This window comes from Triticum dicoccoides, chromosome 1A (genome assembly GCF_002162155.2).
Source record: "Triticum dicoccoides isolate Atlit2015 ecotype Zavitan chromosome 1A, WEW_v2.0, whole genome shotgun sequence".
Classification (NCBI taxonomy): Eukaryota; Viridiplantae; Streptophyta; class Magnoliopsida; order Poales; family Poaceae; genus Triticum; species Triticum dicoccoides.
The window spans coordinates 360,366,629-360,385,186 of NC_041380.1; the positions used below are offsets into that span (position 1 = coordinate 360,366,629).

The 18,558-nt window shown below is 42.5% G+C and overlaps 1 protein-coding gene across 1 annotated transcript; it reads right to left on the reverse strand.

The window, feature by feature from the left end:
- Window positions 1-841: 841 nt before the first annotated feature.
- On the reverse strand, window positions 842-7,480 carry LOC119273040 (protein DGS1, mitochondrial-like). The gene is made up of 14 exons (XM_037554356.1): window positions 7,150-7,480; window positions 6,713-6,827; window positions 6,409-6,612; window positions 6,017-6,145; window positions 5,755-5,922; window positions 4,829-5,023; window positions 4,193-4,293; window positions 3,271-3,360; window positions 2,445-2,517; window positions 2,343-2,371; window positions 2,101-2,224; window positions 1,751-1,861; window positions 1,346-1,446; window positions 842-1,261 (listed from the first exon to the last, which is right to left on the reverse strand). The coding sequence occupies exons 1-14, from the start codon at window positions 7,404-7,406 to the stop codon at window positions 1,147-1,149; spliced, it is 1,812 nt and encodes a 603-aa protein (XP_037410253.1). The 5' UTR covers window positions 7,407-7,480; the 3' UTR covers window positions 842-1,146.
- Between the last annotated feature and the right edge of the window lie 11,078 nt (window positions 7,481-18,558).

Sequence of the window (18,558 nt, forward strand, 5' to 3'; positions counted from 1 at the left end):
AAACCGCAACATAAGCTTCCATGAAAAGCGTAATTGTGCTTCCCGGAAAGGAACAAGGACAATGTGCTTCCTCAAAAAAAAAAGGCAGTGAGTATTGAAAAGGGAAAAGCAGAGCATATGCTCCCGCGAGTTGTGCTTCCCGAAAACGAAAAACCACAACATGTGCTTCTTGAAAAGGGAAAGTAGTCTGCCCAAAAAAATGAAAAAAATGACACAACCATGCTTTTGGGTTACGCTTTTTTAATTCTAGGTTTCGGTCTTTCTAGTTTCACTTTTTTAGGTTTTGTTTTTGTATTTCTAAGTTTTTTGTCAAAACCTATTAACGTGGGATGTATTTTCCAAGATCTCGGGGTGAAAAATCCAACAATGAAAACGGTTCATGATTTCGACATATGATTCAAGAGTTAAAACGTTTTGCGAAAACGAATATATATAAAAAAAGAACTCACAGGTTACGACAAGTGGTACAATGCGCCACTTGTCAACACGTGACCTTTTTTAGGGTAATCAACACATGACCTTTGTAATGGTTTGCAAGGGTACCACTTAATTAGTGATTTCATCACAATCAGGGTGAGGCTAAACTTTTCACACTTCCCTTATGGGCCTCTAAGATTTTCAGGAATTATTGAAAATATTAAATGGGCTAAAAGCCCAATAATACCTACTCTTTTGTATAAGCCTGTGAAATCCTTTTTTCAGAAAAAGAAAATAAGCCTGTGAAATCCTGTTCATTTTGTTCTTAAGAAAGGGAATGCTCTTCAACCTCGGAATCGTTTCCTTTAGACACGAGAAATAAACAACACCAGCGGTGAATGTTCAAAGAAAAACGCCAACGGTGCAACAAACACAAACGAACGGGTAAAAAGTCATGTTTACAGAAGTATATTCCAGTTTAAAGGTCAAATGGGTGTAGCAGCAACGCCACAAGCCCATTGCGTGTAGCAGCAACACACAGATTGCAATAGATGAAACCCAGGAACCCCTGGCGCAAACTTACGGTGTGGTGGCTATCCCGTTGCACAGAGCAAAAGACTCCGAAGCATTCACATCAAAAGACTATTCTCAAAAAATATGCAAAGTGGATTGCATGTCACCGTATGGTTTCAGGGTAGAACCATCTCAAAAATGAATCACAGCTAAAGTTCATGACAGCGATGGACGTAAGCAGGCGTAGTTCCACTTGAGCCCTTTAAGAACATCCAGCTTGTCCGCCACTCCGACATTAGGCTTTGCCAGATTAAACATGTCATCTCTCAAGCTGCAATGCAAACGCGATTTGGTCCACAGGCCATCCACAATAATCAAGTAGAGAGGCCAGAAAGAGAATTTTTAGATGACTGACCTTGACCACTCGCCTGTTTCCTTCGCATGCACCTCAACAGCTTTGTATAATCTATCAAGGGTGTAGAGAGTCAATCCGAATTTACAGCTCGCCTCCTCGTCCTGTGAAGCAGGAAATTAAGGGAATCAATCACTAGTTGAAAGTTCCTGACAAACGAGCCCATTCATCTCATCAACAGAACATCACTTTCGTCTCAGTTTATTCGTCTTCAAAGTTCTGCCCCCCTCATATTTTGGTGAACGGGCAATATTGTGCAGATTAAAAGCAACCGGCAAGTTTGATAGTCATAATAAGGAAACTAGTTACCCACCAACAGGCCAAATGTGACGTAAAACTTGAAATGGAATATGTGTACACGTCAAAATTAATGCGTAGAATAGACTAAACATCTATAGATAATATTACCATCTCATTAATCATGCATTTCTTCAACTCTTTAAGTCTTCGCTCTACTTCTATGAGTAGCTGCCACCGCTGATGACGTGCAATCCTTCCTCTTCCCTCTGCACCTTGGTCCTATATTATTGTGACAGTAAATGTTAGACATTTAAACTGCAATCCTATTAACTTTTCACACGCCTGTTCATGGTACGAATGGCAAATAGGACATGACCATGGTGCAAACCGCACAAGATGTATAGCACAAACATATTAGAAAGCAACATATGAATGTCTCGAAGACCTATAACCACTTGCGTCAGATGCCTTAGATGTATTGTAATCAAGAAGATGATGAACAGAATCTATATACATACATGCATAGCCCATGCTCGCACTAAAAACAGCAGGAGAAGCAGAAGACCAAATGCAGGCAGAGCTGCAAGAATAGCAAAGTTTATCTCATTTGCCTTGAGAATCTGATCCAGTTCCAGCATTGCCCTGTATAAGACCAATTCAATCATCTCTGGTGTAAATAAATAATATATAAATACAAAGAAATGCACATTTTATCATTATGCATGTAACTAATATTATCAGATATAATAGTACAACTTACTCCTGAAGATCCAGTTTTAGCTTCTGAACCTGAAATTTCCAAGATGGGTGAGAAAAAATGCAAGTTAACTTGAGTTGAATGCACAAGAAACGAAAAAAAAACCTGAATAAGCATGGCTCGTGCTAATTCTCCACTGAACAGATTCTGAATTGGATGCATCGATTCCTTCTCATATCTGCATTTATGTACAATACAGCTCAATGCACAAATAAACAGGAACAATGTCGTCCTTTTTCACACATTACTCAGATGGTTCATAGAATATAAACAGCCAAGACAGCTTTGAAGGAAACAAACACCATATAAAGAACTAATCCATTGCGGGATGAGCCAAAACACATGTAAATTACTAGATATCAAGATATATAAGCAACATGCCTAAAGTATCTGTAAAGCATGCGACTCTCTGGATGCAATTGTAGATATATAAATTGTATTTGTATCGACCGCTTCTTAGGAGTCATGCTGAACAAATAGGTACTATCCCTAGCTTCCTGAAGTTTGTTTCTATCACTCACAGCAGAAACTCAAGTTCGATTGGGATTCTCAAAAATAGGTACTAAACATTTAAATGCAAATGTAAATAAGCATTAAATAAAAATCCACCGAGTGGAATTATTTGCTGCTATGACCAAGATTTTTCACATATTCCATATGACTTAAACTAGTTCAGATGGCTTTCTTACGCCCCCCATAAAATGCTTATCTTTTGTCAGCCCCAGTGCCAACACTATTTTAGTTGCACAAGGGAACTGAAAAGCGATTGAAGATGTCTTTATAAGGCAGAACAGGAAGGTGGACATGTAGTATTGCTCCAGAGTAAGCAACAAGAAATTACAATATTCAAGTGGCCATTGAACTTGCAACAACTGGCTGAAGATACAGGATGAATGAACAACAGTATGTATGGTTAAAAGTTCAGTCTTACCTTTTCATGACAATCTCCAGCAACTCCTGCAATGATGCATCTTGTGCTGGTTTTTCCTTTGAAGTTTGCTCACAAAAGGTAATTAACATCCTGTAACCAGCATGGTCAAATAATGCACAATGTGATTTGGTACTCTATTGCATTTCAGAACATAAAATGCGACGCTAAAGTTTTACATATTCAAGAAAATGCGAACAAATAGATTTTCACTGGGATAATTACGCCGCTCCAAAATGAAGCAATATTATTATAGCAAAATGAAAGTACATAAGGAACAGCATGTAGGCGTTTGGATGAACAAGGTTCTGTTTATATTACTACTCTCTCTCTTTAAAAATGTAGGGTGTACATAAATTGTACTATACTGACTTTGACCAACAATTACTCCATGAAATTAGATGTCGGTAGATTCATATTCAAATGTACTTGCTTATGATTGTGAATTGGTTAAGACAAGGCAGTTTATGTGACATAAAATTGATGTCGGTAGATCCATATTCAAATGTACTTGCTTATGATTATTGTGAATTGTGGTTCTGTTTCACATAACCACATATCAATGGAGAAATTATCAGTTGTCATAAACAATTGAATGCGTTTTACATTTAAAAATGGAGAGAGTAATGGGTGCGGATTGACAAATTGAGTTTGAGTTGGATTGGATTGCTAGACAAAGAACAGTATTGGGGACAAGTTTAGTTGGCCTATAAAAGGCTGCGTGTTGTTACTCATAAGAACAAACAAGAAGAGATCAGTCTATGATTACTATTTTTAACCGTAAGTCCTGTCTCATCTATGATCTGTTTCTCCCTATTCTAGTATCTCATCTCCTCAAAGTCATGCTATAATAGCTCTACTCTATTTCAAGAAAGAACCATGAGTATAATAATTCAGATTAGAGAATGACAGCATTGGGAACAACCTGTGCAATGATTCTTCGGTTAGTTGGACCTCTTCCCTTTCCATTACACGTTTATCTGTTCGCTTGAATGTCTCGAATAGCTCATCTCTAATGGAAATGATCTGCAATTGTCAAAACATAAAAGGCAGTCATGATGTGAGCACAATAACTTGACTGATTTCCAAATTTATAGAAATTTAGACCAGCTTGTAGCAATGCTTTCTGGACTTCAACAGTTCCGCATAAAAATTGAACAGTATTTTGACAATTACAACACCGATGAAGGTGAATATTGACAAGCTTTGTGGCTTATATATGAATATATGCTCATCTACTAAAGCATCTTCATCTTAACATATACAAATGCTCCCGTAAGGAAAACATGAATTCACTTCCATCAATCTGTTACCACCATAAGCAAACACTACAGCCAGTAACGCACAAGGCGGCATGCTTCTTTTTTCAGTTATATGTGACAAACAAACCAATGCTTCTGGCAGGACCTCACACGATATCTTGCATAAGTAAATGTACAACCAGAACCAACCTGAAAAGCCTCTGCCTTCATTAAATACCTTGATTTGCCTTCAGTTAACTTACACTAGAATGCCATATAAGATAAATAATAGTAGAAGACATATAAAGAAAGTGTCTTACTGGTCTCTCAACATGTTCATCCCAGAATCCAGCAACTGACTCCTTAGCATCTTGAATCCAGTTGTCCATGTCAGAACTTCCCATCAAGCTACTATGGCGCAAAAGCCATAGGGAACATGCAGAGAGGCCAATTGCTCCACACGTGTAGGGTAACCAGTATATGGTCATATTTCTTGGCTTTTTATGACTTGAAAGCTATCCGCAAACAAAAACACGCTTCAGATAAATTACGTAATACTAAGCAGCATGTACTTTACATGGAGTGCCATACAAGCTACACATTATCGCTATGTTATCCACAGGATTAATTCAGATACCTCATGCTTGATATTTTCAATTCTGTCATTGGTACTATACTGGTATTGGTATAGCTGTAATCCTACCACCAATTTATAATAAGAAAGCATGTGTGACTGGCATATAGATATAGATAAGCACAAACGGGTAAATATAAAATACTGAAATTAAAACTTTAATACCCCTCCAACAACTCAGGTAACAGAAATCAAGAACCTGAGTTTTATGGCATAGAGGACGAAAGACATGCAGAAGGGTGGCAAACTGGCAACAATCCCCATGACTGGAGGGTAGCTTTTATATATATTTCAGCGAAATATTTCTAAAATCCACCTGCCTGTTTTATCTATTTCCTATTTATATATGTTAGTTATCTATTTCCTAATGATGGTTTCCATCTACTAGAGATGGCACCCCATGAAGAGAGGCACTTGTATCCTGATTTCTTTTAAGACGGACAGAAAAGGAAGGTTCATCCACATCTCTACTCTCACATCCCCCCTGAAGGAGCCGTCACTGCCAAGTTATCCCCTCAAATGTGTTAACCCTGTAATGGTCTAAGGTCATTGTGCTATGAGACTGGGAAGACGATGATCTCACATGTGTCATCGTTGAAATGAGTTACTTACCTGAGAGGAAACAAAACTATCTAGCTTCTGGAGGTTTTCATAGATCAGACTAATAGCATCTGTTGCTAAGGCCTCACTCCATTGTGGACTCTCAACATCAACCTCTGGCAATCTTTCGAAGATAAGTTGAGATGAGTTTTCGTCATGAGTGAATGGTAGAGTTTGCCCCTGAAAACATGTGTTTTAACTAATTAAACAACATAGCATCAAAGAGGCAAAACATGTTACAAATCCAAATATATGGACAACAGGCATTGCATACCTCACTAGCATTTGTAAGAGATACCTCCAATTTGGGGAAGACGGTGTTCAAAATAACAAATAGTGTATGTAGTGATTTATCTGAACTTTCAGTTAATCCTTCTCTGCATTTATCAACTTCAGAGTAAACCTATAGAAGAAGCAAGTCAGAGTTTAAGTTCATGTAAATGACAAGTCATGTAGCACAAAGCAACATTATTCAAATAAAGATAACTTTGAAATTTGACTACAGCGATACAACAGTTTCTTTTTGTTTCCTTTTTTTTGGAGAGCAGGAGCAAGGTTAATCACGAAAATGCTTTTTGACTGTTTTATTCTACTTCACATCAGCAGAAAGTTGAAACCATGGCGCTATTGCTACTTTTTCACGATAAACACGTTAGAGTAGCAAACCTCAGCCAGAAAAGCAGCCAATCGATGTTGCATATTCGTCAGGACAGCAAGTTTTACTGAGACTATATCAGATGCAGAGCCTAAAAGGTACTCGGATGGACTCCCATTGCTCCTGAGTCTAGTTAGTGTTTGACATGTTGCTTCAAGGAAGGCCCTTGGACCTCTTTCAAACATCATAAAGTACATTTTATGTGAGTTTGTTCCCTGAAAAATTACCACAGGCAAAAGTAGGTAAGTAGCAAAATAATATTAACTTCTCTGCATACTAAAAAGGCAAAAAAAAAGTTATCAATTGACTTAATACCTCAGCTTTGGACTTCCAATAAAGTAAGCTCTTCTGAATGCTATGCAAATCAGATAAAGTATGCTGCACGATATCTTCTAAGATGGCAAAAGCTTTGGGCATCTCACCAGAAACCCTGTTAATAACATATAGTCAAAAGCATTCCAGGTAATTCTTCACAAACAAGGAACACCGGACAGATAGCTAGATGACCAGATCTATGATGCGTTAGCTCAAGAGTAGTGGTGGGTCCTATATTTTGGGTCGAGCGACCAATTCCTGAACACGTTTCTACAAGTTCATCACAGGTCATCTCGTAACCTGTAACACTAAATCCGCACAAATCTACTCCGTTCTGTCAGCAGTCAACGAGAGCACAAAGTACAGCACTACTCCAGCAAAAGCCTGCGCGGCATTGGAATCACAGGCGCCGCGCTGATTCGAGTAGAGGTTCTCACCGGGCGGAGCTTGCGGCGTCATCGTAGATGGGGAGTGGGAGAGAAGGGCGGCGGCGGCGGCGGCGGCGTCTGCGGACCGCCAAGAGGCGGCGGAGGAGATCGGAGGCGGCGACGAGGAGGAGGGAGTTCGGTAGCGTAGGGAGACGGGCGACGAGGGAGTTCCATATGCGAGTGGGCTGTGCCGGAGCTGCGAGAGCGAGGTCAGCGGTCTCGGGCCGATCGCCTGAGTTAGGGCTCCGCGGCGGCGAGGTCGCCATAAGGATCGGGAAGATGTCCGGTTTGAAACTTTAGTCGGGTTCTGGGATGGGTTTGGAATTGGACATATGGAAGCGCTTCAGACGAAGCACAGGACCGATGGGTCCTGCACAATGTGGAGGAAATCACAATTTCTTTCTGGTTGAAAAATCACAATCTAGTTATCGCGGAAATTGCAAATAGCGCCCGAATTTTGAATTACTATTTTTTGAATCTTTTCAGTTTTAAAAATATGAAAAGATTACACAAGTACTCCCTCCGTTCTCAAATATAGGTTTTTTAAAAAAATTTCAGCAAGTGGCTAAATACGAAGCAAAATGAATGAATCTATACTCTAAAATATGTCTAAAAAGACTCATATATCTAAAAAGACTCCATTTGAAATGTCTAAAAAGACATATATTTAGAAACGGAGGGAATATATTGAAACGTATACTACAACTAAGAGCAACTCCAACGGGCCGATCCAAACAAACACCGATTTTGTTCTTTTTTGTCGGCTGTCCGCGCGTCCGTATCCGCTTTTTTGTATGGGGCGGTCGGTACGCCCAACGGGGCCAAGACGCATTTTGTGCATGTCCGCGTCGGCATTCGGTCGAACACCTGGTGGGCAAGCTCCCGCGCCGCCTCAACCCGCGTCCCGCGCCCGCGAGCTTGCCTCCACGCCGCAGCTCGGCCTCTTCCCGCCCCGCGGCCGCTGCGCCCGCACGCTGCGATGCATGATTGGCCAGACTTGCTAGCAGTTCATACTCTGCCAGACACGAGCTGCGGTGCGTCGTCGTGACGGATGGGGCGGGCGTGCATGGGCAGGGCCCGGTCGGAGGGTGGAGCGGCAGCGCCAACACGCACGCACGTATATTTGGCAATGGCGTCCGCTGTGCCAGCACTGTACGTGATCTCCATGTCGCTGCCATGCCATGCCATGCTCATGCATGCACGCACGCACGGTTGCTCGCCTGCGAGACTCCTCTGTTTTTGTCCCTGGCTCTGGCTCTGGATGTGGGTGGCTGCACAAGGAAGGGAAGTCGCCCCGCGGCCGCCTGCACGCGCCAGCTCGCGTGCGCGCTCGCGCTCGCCGCGGCCGTCGCGCCAGCTCCCGCGCGCCCTGCCTGCCTCGCTCGCCAGACGCAGCTCGTCCCGCGCCCCGCATCCCGTGACGCCCTCCACGCGCCCGCTCACCGCGAACGCTCCCCTCGCCCGCCTCGCTGCAGCTCACCTCACCGCGCCGCAGCTCGCCCCTGCCCTCCGCGGCCGCCGCGCCCGGCTCGGCCGCATCCCCGCTCGCACGCGCGCGCACTCCGCAGCTCGCCCTGCCCTCCGCAGCAGCCGCGCCCCGCTCGGCCACGCCCCCGCTCGACGAGGTCGCACAGGCGCGCCTGGAGCTCGGGCGACGACGTGGCCGGGCCGTCCATGTGCGGCGGCATGCACCAAGACGGGGAGGCCGGGCACGGCCAAGCGCGGAGCTAGGGAGGCGAGGCGCGGGGGCGGAGGCGCGGAGGGCAGGCCGGCGTTGCTCCAGTGGGGTGGGTGGGTGGGTGGGGGAGAAGAGAGAGGAAAAGGAGGAGAGAGACGGGATAGGACAGATGGGTGGATGGCAAGTGGGCCAGCCGGTACATGCAGCCGGACAGAGGGGGCGAAGAGGGCACCAACAACGTCCGCTTTGTGTCCGCTTTTGACCTAAATTTTTTCAGATTTGAGACCAAAATGGATCCGAGCGGACACCAAACGGACAGTAGGCGAACGCCATGTCTGTTTGGGTCGCCCTGTTGGACTGAGTTTTGTGTCCGGATAACCCAAACAGACAAAATAGATCGCCCCATTGGAGTTGCTCTAATTAAACAACAAAAGCGCCTTACATTAGTTACAGAGGGAGTACATGTTTTGTAAAATTTTATGATGAAATATGTTTGATATGACCAAGAAAGAAAAGGCATCTAGCCAGCCCGCCATGAGCGTTTCCTTCTGTCCCCGTCCTCTAGCAGCTCCCCTTCGCTGACGACGTCGATCGTCGGCGGTGAGGGCATCGCTCGATCCACGTGTGCGATCATGTAGCTTTTAAGTTTTTGGCCCTGGTTGCTTAGGTTTTTGGGTCGTTCATCATCTTGATCTCGGTGCTGGTGACGGCGGCACTGATTAAAAAAGCTTCAAATCCTTTCCCGACAAGGTAATCGGACTATGGTTGGGGATGGATTTAGAAACTTGCATGTTCAAGCATGTGGCAACGACATCTTCATGGTGGACTTGTGCCTAGGGCTCCGTCGTTATGATGATGTTTGCTCGAGCGCATGCATGGAGCTTGAGAGGTAGTCTAGGATGGCAAACTATGGTCTACATCAGCGTCATTTGGAAGATTGTGGATCATGTCTGGTTGGGTGGTTCGTTGCTGGCAGGTATGGTTTCCTCCTCCGACATCTTAGTTGTGCGGGGGTGCCCGATCTGGAGTTTGACAACGTGTCCAGGGTGTTGCCCCAGTTTGATTTGAACGACAATAGTTTCGCCTTTGTTTGGCCACTTTGGAGGTCCATAAAGTTGCATATCAACGTTGGAGCCGCGTGAAGCTCGGCTGAGGAGATGATCTGTTATTTTTTCCTTTGGTGGATGTCGTGGTGGTGCCGAAGGCAAATGACGGACATTGGTATCAAGTTCAGAGGATTCTTCAATTTTTATTGTAATTTTCCTTCTTAGATGTGTTTCCTTTATGCAAAGCCTAGCGGGTCTATGTGGCTTATATTATAATCTTTATGATATAAATAAGATAAGACACGTATTATCATGAAAAAATATTTTGGTTTACTAAAGAAACATGAATTCCTAGCACATGTACTATTCACTATAAGAGCATGTTTGGCACTGATCTGCTCTCTAAAATTCAGCTCCCCTCTAAAAAAATGCAAGCTAAATGAATAGCTTCACAATATGCAACTTCGCAAAAAACTAGATTTTGGGATATAACTCCTTGTTTCTTTGAAGCTCTTCAGGGATGCTCTCAAAACTCTAGAAGGCGGAATTGGGGAAAATTACCCACCACTATCACCAGTAAATGGATAGGCGTTTATTTTCCCCACGTCATCTAATTAAATAGATTCTTTCCATCAAATTTCTCATTCTTAAAGTTGGAGTTAGTTGAAAGCCAGATATGATTAGCTACAACTCCTATGTGAAACTATTTCAAAATGGATTTCAGGAGCGAAGCTGATATTTATGGAGCAAGAGCAGTCTAAACAAGCCTTTAAAGCCCATGCTTTTGTTTCTATGTAGCTCACATAAAAAAATTTATTTTATGGTGGAAATCTGCGTACATGAATTATACATCCCTATGTATATGCGTATTATTTTTAGGCCTTTTCGAATCATAAAATGTTAGTTTTTGATTTTTGTGAATTTTAGGGCTTCGTGGAGTTTGTGAGCCAATAAACTAATTGGTCTATGCGTCGTTAATCTATACCTACTAATAAAGAAAAAAATTCTGTTCTTTTTAGAACGCCTATCTTTTCCTGAAATCAACCCGCTGTGCAGGCTTAAGTAGCAGAGACAAATTGTTCTTTTTTCATTTTTTATAAAACACTCTGTTTTTCTATTAGTTAACCCGCAGTCTATCTTTAAGTAATTGATGTTTTTTTATTCAATCCATATCTTTTAAACTGTAACTCCAATTTTAACATGTTATATATAAATTTTGATTAAAAAATGTGTAAAATCTAAATATGATACGGTATTATTTTACCTAATAACCGTTTTAAAATTCTATTTAAGGTGTAACCTTAATCAATAGCGCATGATTTATCTTTTTTGGTACCAGCGTCGATCTGTGTTGCAAATGAATGTCTCAGCAAAATCAAACTGAAGATGAAAGAAACCATAAATAGTCACGCATGCATGCCTCGACAAAACCTTGCAGAAGAAAAAGGAAGCAGATTGTTCATGATATGCAGAGAGAGCCGCCTTAGGATTGATCACATTCAAATATGTTGTGGTTTTCTGAGCACTGAGTGTTGGGGAACGTAATTTTTAAAAAAAAATGCCTACGATCATGCAAGATCTATCTAGGAGAAGCATAACAACGAGCGGGGAGAGTGTGTTCACGTACCCTCGTAGACCGAAAGCAGAAGCATTTAGTAACACGGTTGATGTAGTCGAACATCTTCGCGATCCAACCGATCCAAGAATGCACGACACCTCCGCGATCTGCACACGTTCAGCTCGGTGACGTCCCTCAAACTCTTAATCCAATTGAGGCCGAAGGAGAGTTTCGTCAACACACGGCGTGGTGACCGTGATGATGAAGTTACCGGCGCAGGGCTTCGCCTAAGCACTACGACAATATCACCGAGGTGGAAAACTGTGGAGGGGGACACCGCACACGGCTAAAGATCAACTTGTGTATATATGGGATGCCCCCTCCCCCGTATATAAAGGAGGGGAGGAGGAGGTCGGCTGGCCCTAAGGGGCGCGCCCAAGGGGGAATCCTACTCCATGTAGGAATCGCCCCCCCCCCCTTTCCTAGTCCAAGTAGGAGAAGAAGGAAGGAGAGGGAGAGGGAGAGGGAAAGAGGGGCCGCGCCCCCCTCCCCCATTCCTATTCGGACTCCCCTTAGGTGGGAGCCACCTCCTGGCTGCTGCCCTCTCTCTCCCCTAATGCCCACTAAGGCCCATTACTTCCCCAGGGGGTTTCGGTAACCCCTCCGGCACTCCGATTTTATCCGAAACTACCCGGAACACTTCTGGTGTCCGAATGTAACCTTCCAATACATGAATCTTTATGTCTTGACCATCTCGAGACTCCTTGTCATGTCCGTGATCTCATCCGGGACTCCGAACAACCTTCAGTTATCAAATCACATAAACTCATAATACAAATCGTCATCGAACGTTAAGCATGCGGACCCTACGGGTTCGAGAACTATGTAGACATGACCGAGACATATCTCCGGTCAATAACCAATAGCGGAACCTGGATGCTCATATTGGCTCCTACATATTCTACGAAGATCTTCATCGGTCAAACCGCATAACAACATACGTTGTTCCCTTTGTCATCTGTATGTTACTTGCCCGAGATTCGATCGTCGGTATCATCATACCTAGTTCAATCTCGTTACTAGCAAGTCTCTTTACTCGTTCCGTAATGCATCATCCCGCAACTAAATCATTAGTCACATTGCTTGCAAGGCTTATAGTGATGTGCACTACCGAGAGGGCCCAGAGATACCTCTCCGACAATCGGAGTGACAAATCCTAATCTCGACCTATGACAACTCAACAAATACTATCGGAGACACCTGTAGAGCATCTTTATAATCACCCATTTATGTCGTGACGTTTGATAGCACACTAAGTGTTCCTCTGGTATTCGGGAGTTGCATAATCTCATAGTCATAGGAACATGTATAAGTCATGAAGAAAGCAATAGCAATAAACTAAATGATCATAGTGCTAAGCTAACGGATGGGTCTTGTCCATCACATCATTCTCTAATGATGTGATCCCGTTCATCAAATGACAACACATGTCTATGGTTAGGAAACTTAATCATCTTTGATTAACGAGCTAGTCTAGTAGAGGCATACTAGGGACACTTTGTTTGTCTATGTATTCACACATGTACTAAGTTTCCAATTAATACAATTCTAGCATGAATAATAAACATTTATCATGATATAAGGAAATATAAACAACAACTTTATTATTGCCTCTAGGGCATATTTCCTTCAGTCTCCCACTTGCGCTAGAGTCAATAATCTAGATTACATAATAATGATTCTAACACCCATGGAGTCTTGGTGCTCATCATGTTTTGCTCGTGAGAGAGGCTTAGTTAATGGGTCTGCAACATTCAGATATGTATGTATCTTGCAAATCTCTATGTCTCCCTCCTTGACTTAATCACAGATGAAATTGAAGCGTCTCTTGATGTGCTTGGTTCTCTTGTGAAATCTGGATTCCTTTGCCAAGGCAATTGCACCAGTATTGTCACAAAAGATTTTCATTGGATCCGATGCACTAGGTATGACACCTAGATCGGATATGAACACCTTCATTCAGACTCCTTCATTTGCTGCTTCCGAAGCAGCTATGTACTCCGCTTCACACGTAGATCCGGCCACGACGCTCTTCTTGGAACTGCACCAACTTATAGCTCCTCCATTTAATATAAATATGTATCCGGTTCATGACTTAGAGTCATCCGGATCAGTTCAAAGCTTGCATCGATGTAACCATTTACGACGAGCTCTTTGTCACCTCCATAAACGAGAAACATATCCTTAGTCCTTTTCAGGTATTTCAGGATGTTTTTGACCGCTGTCCAGTGATCCACTCCTAGATTACTTTGGTACCTCCCTGCTAAACTAATAGCAAGGCACACATCAGGATTGGTACACAACATTGCATACATGATAGAACCTATGGCTGAAGCATATGGAATGACTTTCATTTTCTCTCTATCTTCTACAATGGTCGGGCATTGAGTCTGACTCAACTTCACACCTTGTAACACACGCAAGAACCCTTTCTTTGCTTGATCCATTTTGAACTTCTTCAAAACTTTATCAAGGTATGTTCTTTGTGAAAGTCCAATTAAGCGTCTTGATCTATCTCTATAGATCTTGATGCCCAATATATAAGCAGCTTCACCGAGGTCTTTCATTGAAAAATTCTTATTCAAGTATCCTTTTATGCTCTCCAGAAATTCAATATCATTTCTGATCAACAATATGTCATCCACATATAATATCAGAAATGCTACAGAGCTCCCACTCACTTTCTTGTAAATACAGGCTTCTCCGAAAGTCTGTATAAAACCATATGCTTTGATCACACTATCAAAGCGTATATTCCAACTCTAAGATGCTTGCACTTGTCCATAAATGGATCGCTGGAGCTTGCACACTTTGTTAGCACATTTTGGATCGACAAAACCTTCTGGTTGCATCATATACAACTCTTATTTAAGATATCCATTAAGGAATGCAGTTTTGACATCCATTTGCCAAATTTCATAATCATAAAATACGGTAATTATTAACATGATTCGGAGAGACTTAAGCATCGCTACGGGTGAGAAGGTATCATCGTAGTCAACTCCTTGAACTTGTCGAAAACCTTTCGCAACAAGTCGTGCTTTGTAGACAGTAACATTACCGTCAGCGTCAATCTTCTTCTTGAAGATCCATTTATTCACTATGGCTTGTCGATCATCGGGCAAGTCAACCAAAGTCCACACTTTGTTCTCATACATGGATCCCATCTCAGATTTCATGGCCTCAAGCCATTTCACGGAATCTGGGCTCATCATCGTTTCCTCATAGTTCGTAGGTTCGTCATGGTCAAGTAACATGACTTTCAAAATAGGATTACCGTACCACTCTGGTGCGGATCTTACTCTGGTTGACCTATAAAGTTCGGTAGTAACTTGATCAGAAGTTTCATGATCATCATCGTTAGCTTCCTCACTAATTGGTGTAGGAATCACTGGAACTGATTTCTGTGATGAACTACTTTCCAATAAGGGAGCATGTACAATTACTTCCTCAAGTTCTACTTTCCCCCCCCACTCACTTCTTTCGAGAGAAACTCCTTCTCTAGAAAGGATCCATTCTTAGCAACGAATATCTTGCCTTCGGATCTGTGATAGAAGGTGTACCCAACAGTCTCCTTTGGGTATCCTATGAAGACACATTTCTTCGATTTGGGTTCGAGCTTATCAGGTTGAAGCTTTTTCACATAAGCATCGCAGCCCCAAACTTTAAGAAATGACAACTTGGGTTTCTTATCAAACCACAGTTCATATGGTGTCGTCTCAACGGATTTAGATGGTGCAGTATTTAACATGAATGCAGCCGTATCTAAAGCATAACCCCAAAACGATAGTGGTAAATCAGTAAGAGACATCATAGATCGCACCATATCTAATAAAGTGTGATTACGATGTTCGGACACACCACTACGTTGTGGTGTTCCGGGTGGCGTGAGTTGCGAAACTATTCCGCACTATTTCAAATGAAGACCAAACTCGTAACTCAAATATTCACCTCCACGATCAGATCGTAGAAACTTTATTTTCTTGTTACGATGATTTTCCACTTCACTCTGTAATTCTTTAAACTTTTCAAATGTTTCAGATTTATGTTTCATCAAGTAGATATACCCATATCTGCTCAAATCATCTGTGAAGGTCAGAAAATAACGATACCCGCCGCGAGCATCAACACTCATCGGACCGCATACATCAGTATGTACTATTTCCAATAAGTTTGTTGCTCGCTCCATTGTTCCGGAGAACGGAGTCTTAGTCATCTTGCCCATGAGGCATGGTTTGCAAGCATCAAGTGATTCATAATCAAGTGATTCCAAAAGCCCATCAGCATGAAGTTTCTTCATGCGCTTTACACCAATATGACCTAAACGGCAGTGCCACAAATAAGTTGCACTATCATTATTAAACTTATATCTTTTGGCTTCAATACTATGAATATGTGTATCACTACTATCGAGATTCAACAAAAATAGACCACTCATTAAGGTTGCATGACCATAAAAGATATTACTCATATAAATAAAACAACCATTATTCTCTGATTTAAAGGAATAACCGTCTTGCATCAAACAAGATCCAGATATAATGTTCATGCTTAACGCTGACACCAAATAACAATTAATCGGGTCTAAAACTAATCTCGAAGGTAGATGTAGAGGTAGCGTGCCGATGGTGATCACATCGACTTTGGAACCATTTCCCATGCGCATCGTCACCTCGTCCTTAGCCAATCTTCGCTTAATCCATAGCCCCTGTTTCGAGTTGCAAATGTGAGCAACAGAACCAGTATCAAATACCCATGTGCTACGAGCATTAGTAAGGTACACATCAATAACATGTATATCAAATATACCTTTCACTTTGCCATCCTTTTTATCCGCCAAATACTTGGGGCAATTTCGCTTCTAGTGACCAGTCCTTTTGTAGTAGAAGCACTCAGTCTCAGGCTTAGGTCTAGACTTGGGCTTCTTCACTTGAGCAACAACTTGCTTGCCGTTCTTCTTGAAGTTCCCCTTCTTCCCTTTTCCCTTTTCTTGAAACTAGTGGTCTTGTTAACAATCAACACTTGATGCTCCTTCTTGATTTCTACCTCCGCAGCCTTTAGCATCGCGAAGAGCTCGGGAATTGTTGTATCCATCCCTTGCATATTATAGTTCATCACGAAGATTTTGTAGCTTGGTGGCAGTGATTGAAGAACTCTGTCAATGACACTATCAACCGGAAGATTAACTCCCAGCTGAGTCAAGTGATTGTGGTACCCAGACATTCTGAGTATATGTTCACTGACAGAACTATTCTACTCCATTTTGCAGCTGTAGAACTTATTGGAGACTTCATATCTCTCAATTCGGGCATTTGCTTGAAATGTTAACTTCAACTCCTGGAACATCTCATATGCTCCATGACATTCAAAACATCGTTGAAGTCCCGGTTCTAAGCCGTAAAGCACGGCACACTGAACTATCGAGTAGTCATCAGCTTTGCTTTGCCAGATGTTCATAACGTCCGTAGTTGCTCCTACAGCGGGTTTGGCACCTAGCGGTGCTTCCAGGACGTAATTCTTCTGTGCAGCAATGAGGATAATCCACAAATTACGGACTGATAACCCACAAGTATAGGGGATCGCAACAGTTTTCGAGGGTAGAGTATTCAACCCAAATTTATTGATTCGACACAAGGGGAGCCAAAGAATATTCTCAAGTATTAGCAGCTGAGTTGTCAATTCAACCACACCTGGAAACTTAATATCTGCAGCAAAGTGTTTAGTAGTAAAGTAATATGATAGTAGTGATAACGGTAACAAAAGGTAACAGTAGTAAAAGTAATGTTTTTGGTATTTTGTAGTGATGATAGCAATAACAACGGAAAAGTAAATAAGCGGAGAACAATATATGGAAAGCTCGTAGGCAATGGATCGGTGATGGAGAATTACACCGGATGCGGTTCATCATGTAACAGTCATAACCTAGGGTGACACAAAACTAGCTCCGGTTCATTGATATAATGTAGGCATGTATTCCGAATATAGTCATACGTGCTTATGGAAAAGAACTTGCATAACATTTTTTGTCCTACCCTCCTGTGGCAGCGGGGTCCTTACGGAAACTAAGGGATATTAAGGCCTCCTTTTAATAGAGAACCGGAACAAAGCATTAACACATAGTGAATACATGAACTCCTCAAACTACGGTCATCACCGGTAAGTATCCCGATTATTGTCACTTCGGGGTTAACGCATATAATAGGTGACTATAGACTTGCAAGATAGGATCAAGAACACTCATATATTGATGAAAACATAATAGGTTCAGATCTGAAATCATGGCACTCAGGCCCTAGTGACAAGCATTAAGCATAGCAAAGTCATAGCAACATCAATCTCAGAATATAGTGGACACTAGGGATCAAACCCTAACAAAACTAACTCGATTACATGATAGATCCCATCCAACCCATCACCGTCTAGCAAGCCTACGATGGAATTACTCACGCACGGCGGTGAGCATCATGAAATTGGTGATGGAGGATGGTTGATGATGACGATGGCGACAGATTCCCGTCCCCGGAGCCCCGAACGGACTCCAGATCAGCCCTCCCGAGAGGTTTTAGGGCTTGGCGGCGGCTCGGTATCGTAAAACGCGATGAGTTCTTCTCCCTTGATTTTTTTCTCCCCGAAACACAATATATGGAGTTGGAGTTGGAGTCGGAGAGGCAACAGGGGCCTGCGAGGTAGGGGGGCGCGCCCTAGGGGGGCAGGCGTGCCCCCTACCCTCATGGACAGGTGGTGGGCCCCTGGCCTTCATCTTTTGCAGGTATTTTTCATGTTTTCTAAAAAGTTGCTCCGTGAAGTTCCAGGTCATTCCGAGAACGTTTGTTTCTGCACATAAATAACACCATGGTAATTCTGCTGAAAACAACGTCAGTCCGGGTTAGTTCCATTCAAATCATGCAAGTTAGAGTCCAAAACAAGGGCAAAAGTGTTTGGAAAAGTAGATACGACGAAGACGTATCAACTCCCCCAAGCTTAAACATTTGCTTGCCCTCAAGCAATTCACTTGATAAACTGAAAGTGATAAAGAAAAACTTTTACAAACTCTGTTTGCTCTTGTTGTTGTAAAT